The 22,175-nt window shown below is 40.1% G+C and overlaps 1 protein-coding gene across 1 annotated transcript; it reads right to left on the minus strand.

Annotated features, from left to right (window-relative positions):
- Positions 1–718: 718 nt before the first annotated feature.
- On the minus strand, positions 719–21,958 carry LOC104491135 (midasin-like; the record flags this gene model as incomplete). The annotated part of the gene is made up of 26 exons (XM_010133505.1): positions 719–835; positions 1,296–1,457; positions 2,478–3,174; positions 4,242–4,351; positions 4,556–4,937; positions 5,037–5,251; positions 5,398–5,568; positions 6,411–6,537; positions 7,344–7,575; positions 7,718–7,928; positions 8,810–8,930; positions 9,274–9,434; positions 10,116–10,249; positions 10,904–11,013; positions 11,666–11,798; positions 12,624–12,737; positions 14,073–14,293; positions 15,334–15,536; positions 16,430–16,575; positions 17,133–17,341; positions 18,517–18,633; positions 18,939–19,098; positions 19,847–20,117; positions 20,263–20,523; positions 20,632–20,721; positions 21,770–21,958. Coding segments are annotated over 26 exons (5,064 nt in total), but the record flags the coding sequence as incomplete, so codon positions are not given.
- Between the last annotated feature and the right edge of the window lie 217 nt (positions 21,959–22,175).

Raw genomic sequence — 22,175 nt, forward strand, 5'->3', positions numbered from 1 at the left:
CAGTGGAGGGCAACAAAGATGATGAGGGTACAGGATCATCTCTCTGATGAGGCAAGGCTGAGAGACCTGGGTCTCTTTAGCCTGGAGAAGAGAAGAGTGAGAGGGGAGCTTATCAATGCTTATAAATATCTGAAGGATGGGTGTCAAGAGGAGGGGGCCAGGCTTTTTTCAGTGGTGCCCAGCGACGGGAGAAGAGGCAACAGGCACAAACTGGAACACAGGAAGTTCCACCTGAACGCAAGGGAAGAGTTCTTTACTTTGAGGGTGAAGGAGCACTGGAACAGGCTGCCCAGAGAGGTTGTGGAGTCTCCTTCTCTGGAGATAGTGAAAACCTGACTGGACGAGATCCTATGCAACCCGCTCTAGGTGAACCCGCTCTAGCAGGGGGTTTGACCCCTACCATTCTGTGATTCTGAACATGAGGCAAATTCTTTGGAAAAAAAGATTTGATTCTGTGCATTTTTCCCGTAATAGGTCTGTTTCATGACCTGCAATATGATTAATTTGAAACGAATCGTTAAAAGCTAAACATGCATATTGAATTTCTGCTAGCAATCTTACCTATTAAAGGATAGAATTGCGACACGAGGCATGCACCAGTCTGATAGCAGGAAATAAATGCACTGAAATAATGTTTGGCTTGATGAGAAGGCAGACTCTGTTGATACCACAGGGATTGAGCAAAGTTTAAGCACAACTGTTGATGAACCCTCATTACTGTTTGCATAGAGCTCTTGGACAGAAGGGCTCTGTCAAGTTCCAACTGGTCTTCCAGCGGATCTTCAGTTTCCATTTTTTCTTCTAGGCTTGGCTGAGCTGTGATATCTTCGAAGTCCTGCAAATTACATGATAATCAAAAGTCAATTATATTTCCCTCCTTTAATGCCTCCCCTCCCATCTCCCTTTTTGCGCTTTCTAGCATAGCAACAAACAGTATGCTAATGATGTGGAGCCAGCACTCAGATCACCTTGCTTGCTAAATGAATCAAATCCCAGAATTTTACAACAAATAACTAATTACATACATTGCCATTTAGTTATGTAACTTGGGATTAATCATCCAAACTACAGCATGGTTCAAGTCTGGAAATTAATTCCGAAAACCTTCGTACAACCAGAGGGTAAATAGACTAAAAGCACAGTACTTAATACCCTTCTACCAAACCTGACCCCACGTTTTTCTTATGGCTGAAGGAAAAACTCTTTCATTCCTCCTCTCACTTTACTTATAGCATGTATTTCCAGGAGATAGTTCAGACATAATCTTCATGTTACTTTCCAGAGTTAGTATTTACCTTGTCATGAAGGGGAAATCTCCTCCTAAATTCTTCTTCTTCCTCCTCTTCCTCACTCCGTCCTTTCCCATGACTTTTACTTCTATATCGGTACAGACTGCGTTCCATTGCCTCCCGCTCTTGGGCACGGCGCTCCTCTTCATCCCATTCATTTATAATTGCCTATGGAAGCACAAAGCAGCATCCTTTTACACAAGCCCATGTTTAAAATCACCTCGGATTTCATCAAAGGGGCAGCATCTATCTTGTTTGGGTCTTTCCTCCTCTACTCTCTACAACAGCATAAATCAAAGCCATCTAACTTGAATGATTCGTGAATTGCCCTCACAAGAAGCCAACGAGGAAAAAGCCCAGAAAACAGATGCAAAGTGTTTGGCCAAGTTCTAGTATCCTTTTTTTAACCCATTTTATCAAGGAACTCTCTACAAAGTTTGCTTTTGGGTTTTTTGTGTGGCTTTGGGTTTTGTTGTTTGAGGTTGGTTTTTTTTAAATAAATAAAATCTTTGGTAACCATTACAGGTATGATTTTATGCCTTGATAAATCCAGACAAATTAATCAAGTATTTTAGATTATGTTAAAAACATCTTTTATCAATTCATTAGAAAAAAAAGAAAATTTCAAGAATATTACACTGACAGTTATCAAGGTAGACTCATAGAATGGTTTTGGTTTAAAGGGACCTCCAGAGATCACCTAGTGCAACCCCCCTGCCATGGGCGGGGACATCTTTCACTAAACCAGGTTGCTCAAAGTCCCATCCAACCTTGGCTTGAACACCTCCAGGGAGGGGACATCCACAACTTCTCTGAGCAATCTGTTCCAGTGCCTCACCACCCTCACTGCAGAAGAACTTCTTTACGTCCAATCTAAATCTACCCTCTTCCAATTTAAAACCACTGTGCATTGTCCTATCAATAAAAGCCTTGGTAAAAAGTCTCTTCCTGTCTTTCTTATAAGCCCCCTTTATATACTGAAAGGCCACAATAATGTCTCCCCAGAGCCTTCTCTTCTCCTGGCTGAACCCCAATTATGTCAGTCTTACTTCACAGGAGGGGTGTTTGAGCCCTCTGGAAGTTTTTGTGGCCCTCCTCTAGACTCGCTTTAACAGATCCATGTCTTTCTTGTACACGGGACGAAGTAATTCAGTGCAAGAATCCTGGTCACTGGCATTCAGATATTACCTGACACAGATGTCTAAAAAGCTGCAGAGATTTCTGGTCCATCTCTCCTCTGGACAGCACGTGGCATCGAAGATGCAACAACGCATTCACTAGGAGCTGTTCCAGAGTCGGGCAAGGCTGTTCTAGTCCCTCAGATTCTCCTTCGGAGTGTTTCAGAGAAAACTTCTTAAGTCCATGAAGGACCTCAACTGAATTCACTGAGCATAAAGTTTCTGCACGAGCAAAGTAAGTTGGGAAGGCATGGCCAACAGAAGGAAATGTCAGTAAACAAGTGAGGAGGTTGGTGAGATCAGCTGGACGCACAAAACTTTTGAGCACTGCGTAAGCTTCAGAAGCCACTAATCGCATGCCATGTTGCATCTGTAAGATGGCAGCTTGCAGTGGAATGATGGCATCAGGGAATACGGTATACTCCTCCGCCAGGTGCTTTCTAAACTGATGCTGTGATTGCTGCCAAGATGCTTCTTCATTTAACAGGTTTTGTATTGCCTGGAGTGATTTAGGTCTTTGCCCATGGAGGAACTGTAGAAGGCGGGCTAGAAGATCCTGGACTGAAGAAATCCGTGCTATGCTGTTGATGTACTGGTGAGCCTCCTGGTATAAGCAATCATAGAGTGGAGCTGGAGGCCTGAAGGCCTTTTTTCTGGAAAGACTGCTTATTTGCTCCTTCAGCCTCTGCATTCTTTCATACAACAGCCTGTTAGGAAACAATATTGACCACTTAAGACATATAAGCATAGATGTATAGGAACATGTTTATATACATCTAACTTAACAGATACAGAAAAAGATTCATCAGAAATATTCTGCTAGTTTCTGTGAAACAGTAAGGGGAAAACAAGAAGCGACATCTCTATAGCATCCACACAGCACTTCCCTTCCCCTCGCCACACCACTTCAGACTCCAGTTACTGTTTTGCTTGCTACCTGACAGCTCTGTGAGCATTCAGGAAAAAGCAGTACTACTGGAAACAATTGAGAAACCTCAGCCATTCTAAACTTGCTTTCCACAACTAAGGTCTCTTTAAGCAACAGTATAGAATTATCAGATCCTCTACATGTACAATAATGAAATAAACCTCCACTAACAATACCCAGTTTTTATCTCCATAACACCTGGGAACCTGCACAAAAGAGAAATCTCTATTCATTTAAAAGTTCCCCCTCCCTAGATAAAAAACCAAACCCAAACAACAAACAAAAAACCAACCCAAAACCAAAACAAGCGGCTACAAATTCTGCATGTCCACAGCGTACCCCTGTATGGTAAGATTCCACAGCACCACAGACAAAGGTGGAGATTTCTACCCAGTAAACTCACCACAAGAAGGCTGCAAAACAGCACTGGCATCTATTAAGGCCTTGAAAAGCTGCAGTGATAGATACGTATTGCACCTCACTTCAGTTTTTTGACAACATTGTCACCCTTTAATGATGAACTACCGTAATTTAGATGTATGGCTTCATTTCCACTTCTGGGCAGAGCTTCAATTTTATCAGGATACAAAGGTCGCTGCTTTAATTGTCACATTTACAGCAGTAAGAAGTGCGTACACACAATTCCTTAGTCACTGTGAGTAAACAGAACAGCTTCTGTATTTTTCCTTACCACCTCAATACGGAAATTGATACTTTACAATCAGCAAGCCTTATTTCTACAGAGGAACACAAAAACTGTAAAGCTGCAGAGAAAACCTCTGGAGCCCAAGTATCCAAAGATGAAATCTCCAGTCTATAAGAAGTAGTAAGTGTCCGAGGTATTACCTGAGATGAGGATGAATATAGTTGATGACTGCTTCATCTTCAATGCTTTTTCCTGTATGGAGCTGGGATGAGATGTCATTTGTTTTCCATTCACACTCCAGCTGGTATAACTGAAAAGGAAAGAATAAACCGTTCTCTACAGTTCTGGTTTTTGTAATTAAGTAGGTACATCATAATCTTTGACATTAAAAGACGACCTAACTGTATAGTTTAAAAAACACGACCAAAGATTTGCCAAAGAACACCCAAGACAAACTCCTTCACCTTGATTTTACACATTGGAGAGGTAAAAGCCAACGTGGCTCTGCACTCACCTCTTCTTTTGCATACTTGAGCTTGTATTCCCTCTTAACAGCCGGATCAAACCTGGTCTGTGGAAGCCACACCTGGATTTGCACCAAACCAATATTCACCCAGAGGCTTCCTCGCCAAGCTGTCTCTGGTAACTCCTTTAGCCCTTCCCCAAAGAACTGCTGCAAGCAAGTGAGGATGAGAAACACAAATTCTTTAGGAAGTAACTCCTGATCAGCGATGCTTTTAAGAATCTTCAGAAGGTACTCATATGCAGCAGGATCCTTGAGGCAGAGCTTCTCACAGCACTCCAAAAATTCTTCCTGAAGATCCACTGGAACAAGATCTACCAGGGCAGAGAGTTGTCTGCTTAGCATTATTCCTTGTAGTCTAGCATCTGTGTGTCTGGAGGAAGAGGAACAAGAGAAGTTTACATATGGTAAAGCAAACGCCTGTAACATGCCTGACTTAAATGACATGCATGTAGAAGAGATGTCTCAATACCTAAAATCCACCACTGAAGAGGCAGACAGGTTGGTCCACAGTGCTGTGCTGACTTCATGAAGCTGCTGCGCCCTCTCCATCCATTCTCCCAGTGTCACATGGGATGATGACAGAACAGGAAGCCCACTCACATCCCACTGGCTTATCTTGCTGCTGCTAGTTAGAATTTCAAAGAAGCACTTTGAGAAAACGGCTCGGGTCAAAATACCTGGGCCCTAAATTAAGAGATTAAGAGTTAGATTGTTCAGATGCAACTCGTACTGACTATGCTAGAAGTTACAGTATTGCTTTAGAAAGCTGCTGAATTATTTAATAAAAGAGTATTCAGCCTAGTTGTTTGGTTATGTCAGAAGAGACTAACCTTCATAGAACAGTTCATATGGGATTTAGAAAAGTTCTTTTCCTCTGTGTCAGGCAGTGGCCTCCAAGTTAACCAGTAGTCTGGGTCAGTGGTGAAAGTACTGCTCCAAAAGGAAGCTAATGCAGCGTTAACTAGCTGAGATGACAGAACTGAAATTTCTTCAGGGGATACCTAAAGAGAGAGAAAAACCTAGAGCTGGGAATAATTTAACAAGGGGCAAAAGAGAATCAAGCACGCATACACACAAGAAGAGTATGATACTGTTTTTCAGTAGGGATAGTACAAGATAGTCCTCAAGATCCTTTTCAAATTCACATTGTTTACTTGCATCTCTTACCAACAAGAGGAAATATGCAGCGTGTTTACAAAGCAAGTTTTCAGAATACAGACTCTAGTCTACGACTGGGCAACCTTTTGTTAAAATACATAAGGTTGCATAAGCATGAAACAGATAAAGTTTTCCAGCATTCTGTTCCAAAGCATTTAAAGTGAACTTGCTGGTTTACTGAGCTTTGTGGGAACACAACCACCACTGTATCTTAAGCATTAACTGATGAGAATTTCTCTGACATATTAAATGCTCTACAGAAAAAGTATCAAATAACTGCCTCAGTCTTCTTGATTTGCAACAGAGACCAAAAAAAAAAAAGAAAAAAATTACAGGCACAGGAACAAAGGCAAATATTTTTCAGTGTACAGTTACTTTGAATACATAGATACAACCCGGCTGGCACCTGCCATTCCATTTCCTGTTTTCCATTAGGTCACAGACAGATGAATGGAACAACAGTACCAAACTAGATCATATAGAACTACGTTATTTAAGAATTTGTTCTATGTTTTTAATGTTGTGTTTTAATTACTTTCTCACAGGCTCAGTTAATAACCTTTTTCATTAAAAGAAAGAACAGTTGCCAGGCACGGACAGTCAAAGATCTTAAAGAGATATACTTATTTTGAAGAGTCTGTTAGAAAACAGCTGCATGACTAATTGAACTAAAACTTGTTCTTACTTCATTAAGGTGTAACAAGTGCCACAGTCCAGAGAGCTGGTGAGAAGAAGCTGGTGTCAACTTCAGAGAAAAAGCTATAAGCTGAACCAGATCTGAACACACGCTTAGTTCTTGACGGCAGTTCTCCCTGTAGCAGGTAAAAGAAATGCAACCTAGGTAACACTTAAGCAGGGCACATGGGATCAATCATGCGGATAGTAAACCAAATTGAGAATGGCAGGCAAAGCCACAGTAAGAATGACTCCCTGAAAGGCTGAAATGACATTTTAAACACTGAAGAACAAGCACTCAAATAATACTCAAAATACATCCTTCAAATTTGGCAAAATCTAAATACAGCAAAATGGGGAGTAAGTGGCATCTTCTGTAGTTATAACCTACACGTTCAGCAAAACATACATAACATTTGGAGACAAACTTTGTCTTCCAGTTTCACAGTTCTAGTGAAAATCAGAACTTTGCTGAATTCGAGAGTGAAACTGATTCTCTCTGCACAAAAAAGTTACTTTAACTGAAATTCGTAAGTGAAGAGCTCTCTTTTAAGGAACGGTAAAACAATCAAAAAAGAAATACACTTGGCCCCTGTAAACGACTAACACTTCTTTGAATGAATAATGTTCATTTAAACTACAAGTACCTGCGTGTAGTACTTCCTCAACGTTACACTAAACTACTCCCCTTGCTGGTATTTTTTTAATAGCTGCCCAAGTGCAATTCGGCATGCAGACAAGGAGTGCATATGCATTTGTTTACATAAATTTATGTAATCATACATATATATACACATATACACACAGCCATATAATACGAGTATATACGTACACACACTCAGGTTTACATGCAAATGTGAAGTACTGAAGTTACAGCTTTTAGCTAAGGATTCTGAATCTCATGAAAGGAATACAGCATTTCTTTGACCAAGCTGCTTCTTACCTTCTTGCGCATGCCTTGGCCACATAATCTGCTGTCAGTTTGTACTGCCAGAGCGCGCCTATGTATTCCATCGCAGGCCATAGCTGAACCCGACTGCAGAGCTGGTTTAACAAAGCAGGGTCTAACTGACTGGAGATGGTATCTTCAGTAAACCTTTTTTCTGAATGACTGTATATAACTCCTTCTGCTCTCAGCTGTGAATGTACAGCTTTCAAAAACATCTTTAGCTGACCTGTTTGACAGAGGATAAGAGGAACATAAAAGCATGTACTATATTTCTCTCCAGTGATCATTTCACATCCTTTCCATTTGTATATAAAAAGAATTAAGAGGGCAGGAGTCATATGGTGAGGTTATTCAAAAGTGTTACCCACCCAGACTAACATCTTCTAAATGATTAGCTCTAATTATCAAGCCATCGGCTTCCAGCAATGCTTTCTTCATCTTCCATCCGGTGGCGGCAATTTTCAGACAGCACATTTTCTCCTGCCATCTACTTTCTCCAAAGGCCAATCTTAGCTCCAAGATGTTAAATGGTTTGCTGAGAACTTTTAACTGAGAAAAACATTCCATGCCCAGTTTATCCTGGAATCACGAAAAGGACACTTGAACAAGTGGTAACGTTTCAGCAGCGCTAACAAAACAACAAACAAGATTTGTGACTACAGTCAGAACTAAGATTGCAAATTCACGTGCACACAACTGAAGTCCAAGTACATATAAACCAACCTGCAACAACTACTTAATTCTTTTGTAGCCCTACTCAATACAGGGAGAAAACAGAAATTAAAATAGTTGTCCACAGTTCCTCTTTGTGAAGTTTTTTTTCTTCCTTCATGAAGAAACTACAAAGATTATGCAGACAAGCAATACTTCAACATGGCAACTTACATAAAGGCAATAAACACACAAATTAATAAAAAGCTCCAGAACATACCATCGCTTTAAAGAAATTGCCATTTTACACCTGTAACGTGAATACATTTTGATGCTTAGAAAAACCTCCCAAAATTCTCATCAAGCACAGAATGTTCTTCAAGGTCCCACAAAGTAACTACACAAATTTTTGAACAGCTGTGTATCTTGGAGAGATAAGGCCTTAAAAACACAGGTCTAATTATTTATCATCGATATAAGTAACCTACACGTCTACTTGTGCCCTGCTTTTAAAAGGGATTTACACTCTTTAGAAAATTTTACTGTATGATTTTTATACTGAATGACACCAACTGTGAAATAACTTAAGGGAAAAAAAAACCCTATCAGAGTTAAGCAGCCTTGCCTTGGTAAGTCATAAAGCAGCCCCATCCTACACTGTATAAAAGAAGGAACCCAGTCTCTTTTATACATACATACACTCACAAAGCAAATGGCACACCGGTATTGTACTACAAATCTTTGATTATTTTAAAGCACATTTGGACATTGCTGGAAATACAAATCTTTTGCAAACAGAGTACCAGTACCTTAAAAGGAAGAGGTCTACCTAGAGACTTCTGTAAAATCTTCATATTGACAGAAATACCAGCAGGATCTGCCAAGCAGCTCTGAATCTGCTGTGCAACAGATTGAATTTCCTTGGAAACCCTTGGAGGGAGAAAAAAGCCCAGTCAGTTAACTCAAAATTTGAGAAAAAAAGGCAAAAGATTGCGTGAGAAAGTAAAGTCCCTTTTCTTACCTTTCCACTAAGGGGGCAACCTAATGTTAAAGTACAGAAGATAGGCAAAAATTTTCAGTGATCATGTGGGCAAATAGAAGCCCAATGCTAAGAAACTTGCATTTTAGAAATGAACAGCTTATATAATACATGGCACTTACATCACTAACGGAACACAACCTGGACACGGCAAACAACGCTAATTAGCTATGATACTAACAAAACCATAACTTATACAACCATTTAACAGAAACAGGAATCAAAGCCTCTCACTTGTGCTGGTCTGATCCAATAAGCATCTGAGGAATTCTGTCAATTAGGTGCTTCATAACCCAGTGCCAGTGCAGAGACAGAAGTGACAGCCCTGGTGAATCCACTGTCAGAGTGTCGGAGGCTGCCCAGAAACGGTCACGCCACAGCAAGCAGTATAAAATCTGACAAACCAAAAAGGTTACAGTTTTTCCATTACTGAGCCCTGAATGTTACAGAACACTTCAAGCAAGAGAAAAAAATGCAAAACCACTGTCACTTCCATTACTTTCAGAATCACAGCAAAGCTTTACGCTTAGCAGCACACACTCAGTTATGTGTTTTCTGAAAATACTGCAGGGCTCTGTTGGCTGGTAGAAATACACTAGTTAAAAACAAGTAATCTCTGCACCAAGTCTACAATGTCATTCTCAGATTCCAGCAAAATGATCTTCATGGTCTAAAGGAAGAGCGAGAAGTGAACAACCACCCTGTGACATGCACGGCAGCCGCCCACGTTCAGGTATATTTATCTGAGATGGACGTGGATACTCCCTTTATCACTAGTGGAGGAAACAGGCCCTTCTACCCCACAACGGATATCCAGGACCCAGGTGTGCGCATGTAGGTAAGATAATTCCCACCCTGAGTATCTTCAGGCTGAAAACCTACACTGCACACAGAAGAAAGGAGAAGACAAATACAGCCACTGAAACAAGCGTGATAACATACCTGGTGTCAAGCATATTACAAATACCAAGAGAAACGCTGTGGTTTATTTCATGGTTCCTGAAACTAAAAATAGCATTCTGCACACTACCTAATTTCACATAAGTTCCATAAAGTATTACAAAACATCTACTCACATCATGCATGTCATCGTCACTTAAGGCCACCTGAGTAGACTTCACCCAATGAAATGCAAATGCATCCCAGAGTTCAAAGAAAGCAGCAAGGTTGACCACAATTGCATGAGGAAGGCAGTTGTAACTGCCTGGATCTGAGGTTTGGGGAAGAGGGAAAGAAAGAAAGAAACTGAATATTACAGCCACAAAATAGGACAAGTAAGGATTGGTTTCTGATCTCTAGATCCTCTCCATGGTTGCGGGGGTGTGGGGGGAATCTAAGAATCAAGGTAACAAAAAATACTCCTTAATGTTTTGCATAATCATCATCTCTATTCATTCGATGTATAAAAAAATAATCCCGAATGAAGGAAACATTGATCAGTTGCTTCTATGCAACATACTACATCACTAAATTCTTCTGCTTTGTTTTAGGAGTACACATTCTAATTATATAAAACAACAGAAAGAGGATTAGAACAGAAGCACAACCAAAGAACTTGGCTATTGATATTAGCTAAAGACAAAATGCAATCCCAATTTCTCTCCGCTGTCTTCCAAAGTTCAAATAAAGTTTAAATATTTAGAGAAATGAAATGCACTCACTACCTCATAGAGGCTGGTCTACCTAATTTAAGAATAATGTGTTACATACCATATTAGGACTCATCTGACTGCTTTGCATTCACACACTCTTCCTTTGCACATTCAGGACACACTGTGTTTCAAGTACACGTTTCTTAACAGTGCAGATTAACTTTATTTCAAATTGACCGTAGAACCAAAGCGAACAATGATCATCAACCCACCTTTGCGGAAATCCAGAGACATTCTTAAGACACTATTTCTTGACTTCTTACTGGTAACCAAATTCTTCTCAGTGTAGCTTCTTTTTTCTCGGTCAAGAAATAATACCGCCCTGAGTTAAAAATAAAGTTGTTAGAAATTCAGTACCATTGTAAAGCCTCTGCCTTATGAGAGCGATGAACTACAAAGCGACCTTTGATATTTCACTGTATTGTGAAACAAGAATCAAGTGCAACATAATTAATCACTTGAATATGATTTCTGCAGAAGCTTCACAAAAAGGAGATTCCTGACTTCAGCCATCACCAGGAAGGACAAAGCAGCGAGCTACTAGGCAGATGTAACACCACCACTCATAGAATGTGAGCAACTGCCTCCTTACACCAAAACCGCAAAATCTATGTACTTTTTGCTCTTATTTGGAAAAGCAGTCCAAATCCAAAAGCAGCGCAACTAAGTTTTATGTTTGAGCTTTCACACTGCTATTTCTACTTATTTTATGCTTTATCCCACAGTTCTAGTTTGTCCTTGAAGTACTCCAGACCACATGGAACGCTGGGAACCCTGCTCCCTGTAAGTGGTTACGTTCAGTCTCCTCTACAGAAAACAGAAGCAATGAATGTAATTAGCTGTAAGAAACCTCTGCCTAGTATTTCAGATCACATCTATCAAAACCTAAAACATATTTGGTAGGTACCACAAGTGTTTACGCAGCACTGACTACAGTCATTGGGCAATCTTCACAAGCTTTTTTTGTAACCCACCGATTTGCTACAGACTTCAAAAGGATCAAAAGCTGATCTGTGTGTTCAATTTCTGTGTCAAAGTTCATTGAATTTCTAATGATATCCAAAAACTGCATATTCCATCTTGGGTCCAGAGGCATCACATGTTCATCTGGGAAGGTAGACAGGACAACAGTGGAAACGTTATTCAGTGAAAGAATTTCCTTCACCTCCCTGCCTATGCAAGAACATTAGGGCTAGAATGAAGGAAGCCCAAGAGGAAGGCACACTCTTAAGCTACCCCACTCTAGAAACTCTAGTTTCTAGTGTTTTCTCACTTAAACAGACAAGCATTAAGCTGACTGCAGGTTCTGTAAAACAGAACAGTGAAAGTCAATTAACCAGTGGTCAAAGTCCCCCAAAAGACAGCCTGGAAACTCAAGTTCAACTCCTTTTTCCTTCACAGTGCAGGTGACATACCTAGGACCACCCACAAAGGATCCAGTGTCACTGTATGTATCTTCCATGCACATAACAAGCTTGGAAAGGAAACCATGAGCCTGAGCTCCATGTTAAAACTCTGAGGGAAGATTACAGGCCTCAGTATGAGTTTCAGATGGGCCAAGAAAATAAATGCTGGGAAAAAACTGGATGCCTAAACCAGCCAGTCAGAAACACAGTTAGATAAATGCACTGCTCTTAAGAACATCGCTTAACTCCGAGCTGTAGGAACACACCTGGGTCACAGATACACAGTCAGGATTCATAGCCATAGCACTCATACCTGACTTGCATCGGATGAACGCATTTGATTGCCGTATTTGCAGTTTTAGACAGCAAGAATGGCTTTGTTGTTATTTCTTTTACAACAAAAGCAGCATACAATTAGAATTCAGCCTTTTGTTTTGTTACAGACATTTCTTAAGAAGGGTTGCAGTATGTTCAGAGAACAAATAAAGGAAGCACCAATGTCTTAGACCTTTTTTTTCAGAGGTACCTGTCATAGTTGGCTGTAACAATTTGATCATGTTACTGACTCCAGATGAGAGGGGACTGGCATAGAAACTACCAAGGGCTACAGCACCTGCTTCCAGCTGAATCCGCACTGAATCTGTAGGTGGAGAGAACACAGACGTAAAAGACAGCATTTAGTACACATAAATAAAAAGAACTTCAACTGAGCCAGCACAAGCAGCCTGAATCTCATCTGTGCATGCACTCTGGACCTGCTGGTTGTTCTTATTTTGTATTAGCTCAAAGAGGACTTAACGGTAGTCAGAATATCATGGCCAAGGAGATAAATCCATTATAGAGTTCTAGTTAAACTGGTGATACTTCATGTATGCCACAAAAATATGGTTTGTGAAAACCCAGGAGTTTGTACCCTCAAATCTTCCCCTCTCAGTACATGTATTTTTTATTTTTAACCCCCAATTAAAAAGAAGAGAAAAAAAAAATCACGTAAGAGCCTACCTGATAAAATAACTTTCTTTTACAGACACACTTGCCTGAAAAGACAGCAAGATCAAGGGGGAGCAATCCCATTCATGTAGGGACAATATAGTCTGAGATTTCACACCGTACAAGGAAGATAAGGGCATGAATTACTTAGACTAATGCCTGACTAAATTCTTCAAGTTTAATGGTATTAATGTAATTAAGCAATGAATGTCTCATCTCAGCTGCTTGCCTGAATATTCTGGCAACACAGCTTCAGGACCCCTCTCAGTACATGTATTTTTTATTTTTTTTAACCCCCAATTAAAAAGAAGAGAAAAAAAAAAAAAATCACATAAGAGCCTACCTGATAAAGTAACTTTCTTTTACAGACACACTTGCCTGAAAGACAGCAAGATCAAGGGGGAGCAATCCCATTCATGTAGGGACAATATAGTCTGAGATTTCACACCGTACAAGGAAGATAAGGGCATGAATTACTTAGACTAATGCCTGACTAAATTCTTCAAGTTTAATGGTATTAATGTAATTAAGCAATGAATGTCTCATCTCAGCTGCTTGCCTGAATATTCTGGCAACACAGCTTCAGGAAATCTCAGTGCTGCACACAAACAAACAGAAGGCATTTGAACTGCTTTTACTATCACTCTAAAAAAAAGTAAGAGTGAAGAGAAAGGCATATTTGCTTACATAGACCAAGAGCTACCCCAAATTAATCCAGAAGCCGGACAAGGTACATGCATGCTTGAGTAACAAAAGGCAATGTTTAGCCCAGAGTATCCTGTTGCGCCTAACATGCACAACCTGTTTCTGAATCTCACCGGAGCCTTAGTGCCCTTGATTTAGCATGGACAGTTAAGGATAGTTAATTTGAAATAAATCGTATCAGGTCATTTGAAGGGTTTAGATGTTTTCTAGAAAACTTACTATTTGAGAAAATATAATAAATCAGCCTTTAAACAAAAGGGAAAGTTAAATCATTACATACCGAGCACTTGTGGCAGATTTTTGGCTAGGGAGTTAAGCCATTTAACTCTCAGTGTCCAATCTTGATTGGTTGCCTTTTCTATGAACAATTTCACTGAAGCCTGAAGAACTTCCATTTGATCCATCCAGTTTGCATCTATCTCAACAGCATTGAATTCGAGACTCTCAGGATTAGTGGACTGCATAATTTTCTGAAGATCTTGCAGAGTCAGTGGTAGTGTCCTGAAACACAAAGAAGTCCATCAATCAAGGGCTCGAACTGCCACTTCCAGAAAAGAGTATGTTTTGCAGTCAAGTGACTCAGCATGGAACCACCTTCAGGCAAGAAGGTAACAATACAATAACCTCTCCTCTTCTAGCTTTAAAGACAATTAGAAACTTCAAATCTGTTGGAGGTGTCTACTGTTAGGAACTCGCTATTGCCAAAACCTCACGCAGTGCCAGAAGTGAGTATGTACAGCATTTCACTGAGAAATTGTAACTGATTTGTGCACCAGAACATGCAAAGGTAAGTTAAAAAGGACAAAGGAAAGTGTAATTGATAAAAAAAACCCAAACAGAGCTAAGGCTTTACCATTTCAATGTTATGTCTTAGTACTAACTTCTACAGCTTGTTCCTTCATGGGAAGCAAACCACAGTACCTGTCCACAGTAGGTCACTAAGCAAAGCAGGCAGGAAGGAAGATTTTGCACCAGTGTTATGAAAATAACAGTTATATTGCACAAGAAATCATTAAAAGAGTTCTTGCGTATGACCTGTGCACATAAAACTTCTTTCAGACAGCTCTGTCTGAAAGAGGAAATTTGTTTTTTGCCTTAAACTACTGGACCTACAATAACTGATAAATACTTGTTTACATGAAAGCAGGAAGTATGGAGGATCATTAGTATATTTAAAACAAACTAAATACTCATTTTTTTGAAAGCTCAGAAGGAAACTGAAGGAAGACATTTTTGGGGCTCTTATCACCTTGTAAAAACAGAGCTTGCATTCACATTTTCTGCTAAATGCATACTCCTGACTCAACTTATTGAAGACTGAGTAAAGTATTTTAGACTGAAGAATAAACGAGTAAATAATTAAACTTGTATTTGCAGTGGTTGCACTGAAAGGTAACAGGAGCCTCAGTCAGAGTGACAAGCAGTTTCTTCCCACGCAATTTGCTGAAGACAAAGTTTTGCAGGGAACAGTGACATGCCACTAGTAGTTCACATATCTTGTTTCTTACTCAGGTATTAGACAAGAGATGTTTCTTGCTTACCTGCAGTTTTTAAGGTTTAGTCTATTCAGACAATACACGAGGACCTGTGCATCAGTCTGGACTGTCGAAAGAATTGAGTCTTCAGCTGCAAACAGACCTGTAGGTAATGAGTCTGGCCACAATCCCATCGCTAGCAAGGAGTCACCCCAAGTTTCATGAGAAGCCAGAGATGAAGTGTGCTTCGTAACCAATTCTAACACAAGCTACAACAAACAACCAAAAAGCAGTTTAGAATCGTACTCAAATGTATTCAAGTACAACAGCTCAGGGAACTCTTCAATTACCCGTGTTTATTAAGAGATCATCATAAACCATATGTTCTACAAACAGTACCTAACCTACATGATAAAAGCACCACAACACTTCAACCATAAGTGAAATAACGTACAGTACAGTTTAAAATAGGAAGTGAATATTGCTATCTGCAGATGACTGTGTGCAGTGTCTTTCAGGCTACAGATTCAGTATTAATATCCCAAAGTTTCAGAGAAGCTGTTAAACAACAAGTAAGCCTCAGAGTCCAACTGGGAAATTCTATGTCTGCCTTATGCTGCAAAATTATCTTCAAAGTGTCCAACAAACTATTTATCCCCGGAGGAATATCTCAGTAAGGACATACCGGACTGACAGTCTTTATGTAACTCTCACTCATCTGACCTCTGACTTCAGTAGCACACCACCAGGCTTAGAAAATATGTCATGAAAGGGCAAGCGACAGCTGAAATTCACCGTACTTCACCATTCAATACCAAAAAACCAAACTTCTGGAGCTTCAATTAATTGTTAAGAGTGTTGTTACTGTTAGAGAGTAAGTTACATGCAGAACAGTACTGCTTCCACTGGAGCCAAAAAAAGACTCAGAATTTCAAAGATACAGAAAATGTCCCAATGCCACTTAACCCCTCCTCTTTGTCACCTGACAGACGCCTGAGAGGACGTATAAAATTGTTTGCTTCATCTCTCCAAGAGCACCTCTTCATCGACCCCTTGCTCAGGCACTTAGGAAACAGAGGATCTCAAACACTAGCCTCATGAAATGGTGTTTTTCACATATCTAGATGAGGTTAGGAAAAGCTTTCAAATGCAGGACTTTTACCTTCTGGTTAATCTGCAGTTGTTGTGAGCGGCCATAGACTTCCCAACAGGCTCTGTAAAAAGACTTTGCTAATCCAAGGCCTCTTTGTATCTGCTGCACAATTAACACAGCAGCCTGAAGCAAAGGTGACAAAGATGACACAGAACCTGAAAGACACACATTACTGCATGTTCAGTAATTGTCAGCTCTTTAACCCTCTGAGAACAAACATCACTTTAGACCCTAAGGAAGATCCAAAACAAATGAATCCAACTGGGTTCTGAAAATTGAACGGTTCTTCCCAAGGTTTATAAGAAAATCTGAGAAGATTGTAAATAACAAGTGACAAGTTCAAGCAGCTGAAATGAATGAAACTCAGTGTCACCTTGCTCTGAAGATCAACCTGAACAAGCCTTGTGCAAACCCTGTATTTCACCAATTTTCGCTTAGATTATATCGTCTTCCCTGTAGCAACAGACAACAGACACTTGCCAGTGTCTGGTATCTCCTTACAAAGGACTCCAGTTACCACCTTTTTATGGTTTGGGCCAACTTCCTGAGAATGCAAAAGCCAACCAAAACAACCTTATTACACTTTTATGCCTTTACTTATATTGCGATATAACACCATAATATAACCAAGCTTTTATTAATCTAAACAGTTAATCTAAACACATGTAACGAACCCAAGCTGTTAACAATCACTGACCGGACCTTTTCTCACCTGCTATTGCTGCCTTGGTTTCTGAATGCACAGCCACAAGCGCATTACAGATGCTATCTCCCACTAAACCTAAACCATGCAGGAGTAACTTTAAATCCAGACTGTCCAATACATTTCCATCATTCTCCCCGGGAATGTAAATTTCGATCCCACGATTCCGCATGGCTCTGGATATTTCCCCATGAACTGGATCCATGGAAAGGAAAAGCCTGTTGGATAATAGAATAGAACAGTTCAGCTGGAAGGGACATACAACCATCACCCAGTTCAACTGCCTTACATTCTTAAGACGCTACTTAGGACTTCAAACTATCACTGCAGAACCCTAAATCTGTTCCTCCATAAAGTAAATTCATCTTCATAAAAATGAGGACACTGATATCTAGAAAGCCAGAGACATCTACTGAATCTAAATGAGGAATCTGTACGAATAATTTTACTTTGAAATTAGCGACAGATATATGGCATGATTAACTCAGCTCTATCTGAGCTATGTCTATTTTATCATTTGCCCACTTACAAAAGTTAAACGATATCTCTGAGCTATAAAGAAGACTTTTAAAAGTCTTAGCAGCTTCAGATAAATCTGTATCCAATAGTATCCAATACTCAAGTAGTTAATACCATTAGTAGATAATACTATCCCTTAAAACTAAGGGCGGGGGGTGGGGATGGGGAACTTCTGAGATACAATGCAGCGAAAACAGGTTTCTTTACCCGAAAAGTCAAAAGATCTTATTTCCGATTCAGAGGAACCAGAGCATATCAGTCTCAAAATTCTTTTAATGAATTTTTAAAAGGTAGAAATTACACAGAATACTTGGAGTGTTCTCCTCCCATCTCCCTGAGAGGCTACTTCACATCCGAGATAATACAGACTGTCTGTTTGGTTTCAGGGGTTTTTCTTTGTTTGTTTGGCTGGGTTTTTTTAAGTTTTGTCACAGCAGGAAACTTAAATTCATGGATAGGGTGGAAAAAGCTGGGAAGAAAATTATGTCCATTTAGCAGCTTTCATTACCAACTCATCTGAATACTTTGCCATCTTCAACACATTCATCCCCAACTCCATTACAGTGAGACAGGGAAGTGTTGAAATCCTGACTTAGAAATGGAGAATCAAGACAGAGGAATACTGCTATGAATTTTCCAGTGTAATAGCCTGTATTGCAACAGGGATATAAAGCCAAGTCTCTCAAGGTCTCTATCACTTGCTCTTCACAGCACAGTTTTCTTCCGTGACAGGCAGACAGCGTCACTACAGTGAATGGCAAACTGAACAGCATTCAAAACACCAAAAGACTGGCTCACTGCTGACATTTCTTTCCTAGACCTGCTATTTAGTAGGAGGAAAAAAAAAAGGGAAAGAAGCAGAAACACAAAGCACCTGAAGTTTGGATGAGGAGCTATTGTAGGAATTGTGCCATCTATCACACCTCTCTCACTCATGGTAAGAACACCTCCTGGTTCAAGTAGAGCGTTCAAGCGGTCCAGCACAGAAGGACTATATTCAAAAGAAGTTTACATGGTTAGAGAAAGGTAACAACTTGACCTTTTCCTCAGCTGCAGACAAAACCAGAACCAATCCTAAGCAAAAAGGCAAAGAGCTATCTATATTATCAGGTAACAGGAAAACTATCAACTGTTAAGCTGTCCAAGAAGGAAGATGCTCTTCCAGAAAACATTAAGGAACTGCTCCCACGTTACTGAATACAAAATGTGCAGCTGTGAACCATACAGTAAGAGACCAAGTCAACTAGGGAGGTCAAGGGATTTAGTCAGTGAAACATGGCCAATAAAATCTCTTACTTGCAGAAATTAACATTGTCCATCAACAGCCAGTCTCCAGACTGCAGGGCCTGAACCAACATCCCATCCACCCACTCGAAAGTGCCATGGCTGTTACACTCAGCAGCCTGGGCCTGCTGCAGCTTGAAACGCCGGAACTCTTCTACTAGGTGTGTAAACTCTGAAAGGAGTATATCTTGCATCAGGATTTACATAACCGAGGTATCTTCCTGTCCCATTCAACAAAAATATAATGCTTCCTACTTTTTAGAGGAACACAACAGCAGAAACTCCAACTCTTCGAGTAGTCTCCCATGGGCAAAACCCATGAGGACATAGGGAGCTTGCAAGCACAACACAGCTATAAACTAGACTTGACACTTCTCTCCCTAAACACTTTCCCCTGTACTTTCACCCCCATTAGATTAAGTTTGAAGGAGATTAATGCCATATTTAATTGACGATTTAAAGAAATAAACCCATACATTATTCTGCTGACATTTGTAAAGTTCAGCAGATCAATGCTTCAGAGAACAAATGCAATGCAATATCCTAATTCCCTTTCTCAGGAATACAAGATAAGAGCTGTATTGCATCATAAGTTGAGTAGTTCGGTACAGGAGAGTTTCAGTGTGGAGTGCTGATCGCTACCAGGTGTAACTACACAAAAAATAAGCCTGAAGAACCTTCACCAATGCAACTTTTTCAGAAGCTAGGTTGTAGAAGCTACCAGGTGTAACTACACAAAAAATAAGCCTGAAGAACCTTCACCAATGCAACTTTTTCAGAAGCTAGGTTGTAGAATAAGTATGAAGTAACAAACAAAGCACCCCCGAAGTTTTCCCAAGCTTTCACTGCAGATTTACATATTTCTCTTGTTTTCTTCAGAAGAGCACATAGCCTTACTTCAAATCATCCACCATACATACCTGCCTTTGAGTAAGAATTTATTTTGTTGTTTAGTCGCTGGGTAAGTACAAGTATTCCCTCCAGTTTGCTCACTAATTCAGCTGTAACACTTCTACCTCCTTCACCCAGAGATTTAGGTTTGTAGTTCAGGATGAAATTGCTCCAAGCTCGCAGGACAAGTTCAGCATCATCTGCACAAATCTCTGTCAGGAGAAGACTGTCCCTTACTAGTGTGCTCACAGCATTCTCCACTTTTTCCAGCAGGCACTGCCACGGCCTATTGATATCAACCTGCAAACATGCCGTTATGGAGTTAGTTCATCCAGGAGTCTGTGGTGCCTACAGATCCATTTAGTGCTTAAACTAAGATCACAGTGGACTAGCCACTGTTAGGTAGGAAGGAGAAATATCACCATATAACCAAAACGGTACTTACCTGTTCAAATCCACCCAGGAGTTCCGTTGTATCCATTGCACTGTTCATTGCCATGATTTTTAGTCGATGGCCAGTCAGATGGGCCAGCAGCTCAACAAGACTGGTTTTGCCGACAGCTGCCGGTCCCACCAGAATTACCATCCAGCTCATGTGCACACATTTCATTATGGACTCAAGGGACTGCAGTGAATGATGCAGAAGTGAGAGATTTCTGCCAGGACGAGGAATATAGTTGCCACGAGAAAGAACTGAATAACCAATCTGAAATGTATGAGACACATGGGTGAGTACTCAGAGGTGAATGGGAGCTCAGCTGTGTGAGTCACTTCCTTCTCTCTCTGCTCACAAAACCCCTAGTCAACAGCTTACCTGAACATTATACGGAGTGATGTGAAACTCTCTGGTTCCTGTATACACATCAGCCTCCTGACCAAAAATGTCTCTGAATATAGATATAACCTAAAACAGTTGAAAGAGACTTAAGTTATCCACTGTTCTAAAGATTTACTTCTAAAGTAGCCTTCTCTCAGCTCCACTGCCTTGTGATAGTAACAGTTTAATAGAAGTGTCATTTCATTCAAAGTGCAGGAAGCAATTAGAGGGAGTGTGAGCTGCCCACAGCAACCCCTTCCTCAACCATGCTTTCCTGTGACTTGAAATACTTGTAACGTAATTTTCCTCTTCTACAAAATACTGGGAAAGAAGTCTTTGATTACACACAAAAAAGTAATAATACTATGGGAAGGGTAAAGAAAGCCCATCAGAAAAAATTCCAGTCACATACAGTCAGCAACTTCAGTCGTACAATCTGATTGGCTTTTAGTTTGATACCATTCAAATCTTGTGAAGTTAAACAAAATCAAAGGATTTCTAGGCAAGAGATGAATAAATAGATGGCAGAGGTAGAATAAAAAGTGCAGTGAGTGTGTTTTATTAGAGGAATCTTAAGCAATGAGTTTAAGGGAATGAGGGGAGCAATTTGGCAGGTAGATGAAAGAAGTGACAATGAGTCAATAAAAGAAATCCAAGCCAGAACAATTTAAAAATGCTGGCAGGGAAGGACAGAATTCCAGAACGTTATTTTTACTTACTGTACCGACACAAATGCTTTTTAACTACAAAAATTTCCATCTCAGTGCTACTTCTCTTCTCTGCTCTCTATCCTCTCTTTCCTCACAAATATACAGGCAACCTACGCCACTTCTATGAGAACATTATTATTTAATACAGAACCACACATGAATATGTTGTTGCTTGTTCTGTTTAATTCCTTTGTTATTCTACTTGCCTTCCTTTACACCAGCTTTCACCTTCTATACTAGTTGATAATTAACTTGGTATTTTAAATGGCAAGGGGAGCAGGTACACATGTTAAACCTCAATCCTGTTTTTTATTTTCTAACAGGTAATGCCCTATGAATGAGTTGCAAAGCATCTTCAAATTACACTCAGATTTCTAGAAATACTTCCTGACAATCTGAAGAGCAAGGAAGAACACAAGGCTCACCTTTTCTTTGTCCTCCCTTGTTCTCATTCTTTCTCCATATACCAAAAATACATGCTGGCCTGGATCATAACATCCTGGTGACTGGTCAACAAGCATAAGCTGGCACCAGCGGAAAAGATCACGTAAGTTGAACTCCCAGGGTCCTCCCTTCTGTCCCCACTTTTTTTCAGCCATTACTTCCTTGTCAATCTGAAAAAAGTAGCCATTAGAAAATCCCTTTTATTCCACCCACATGCTGGTCTTCAAGTATTTTTAAAAGAAATTTGACTGAAATTCCACCTTTGGCACCACTTACAAGACAAACAACAGAAAGAGTAAGCTGTATTCACTTTTCTGAAGATATCAGGAACTAAAGCTAGACTTAGTTTGTCTCTCCTACTGTGGTAGGTTAGCAAAGATCTCCTTT

This window comes from Buceros rhinoceros, unplaced genomic scaffold (genome assembly GCF_000710305.1).
Source record: "Buceros rhinoceros silvestris isolate BGI_N320 unplaced genomic scaffold, ASM71030v1 scaffold31343, whole genome shotgun sequence".
NCBI lineage: Eukaryota > Metazoa > Chordata > Aves > Bucerotiformes > Bucerotidae > Buceros > Buceros rhinoceros.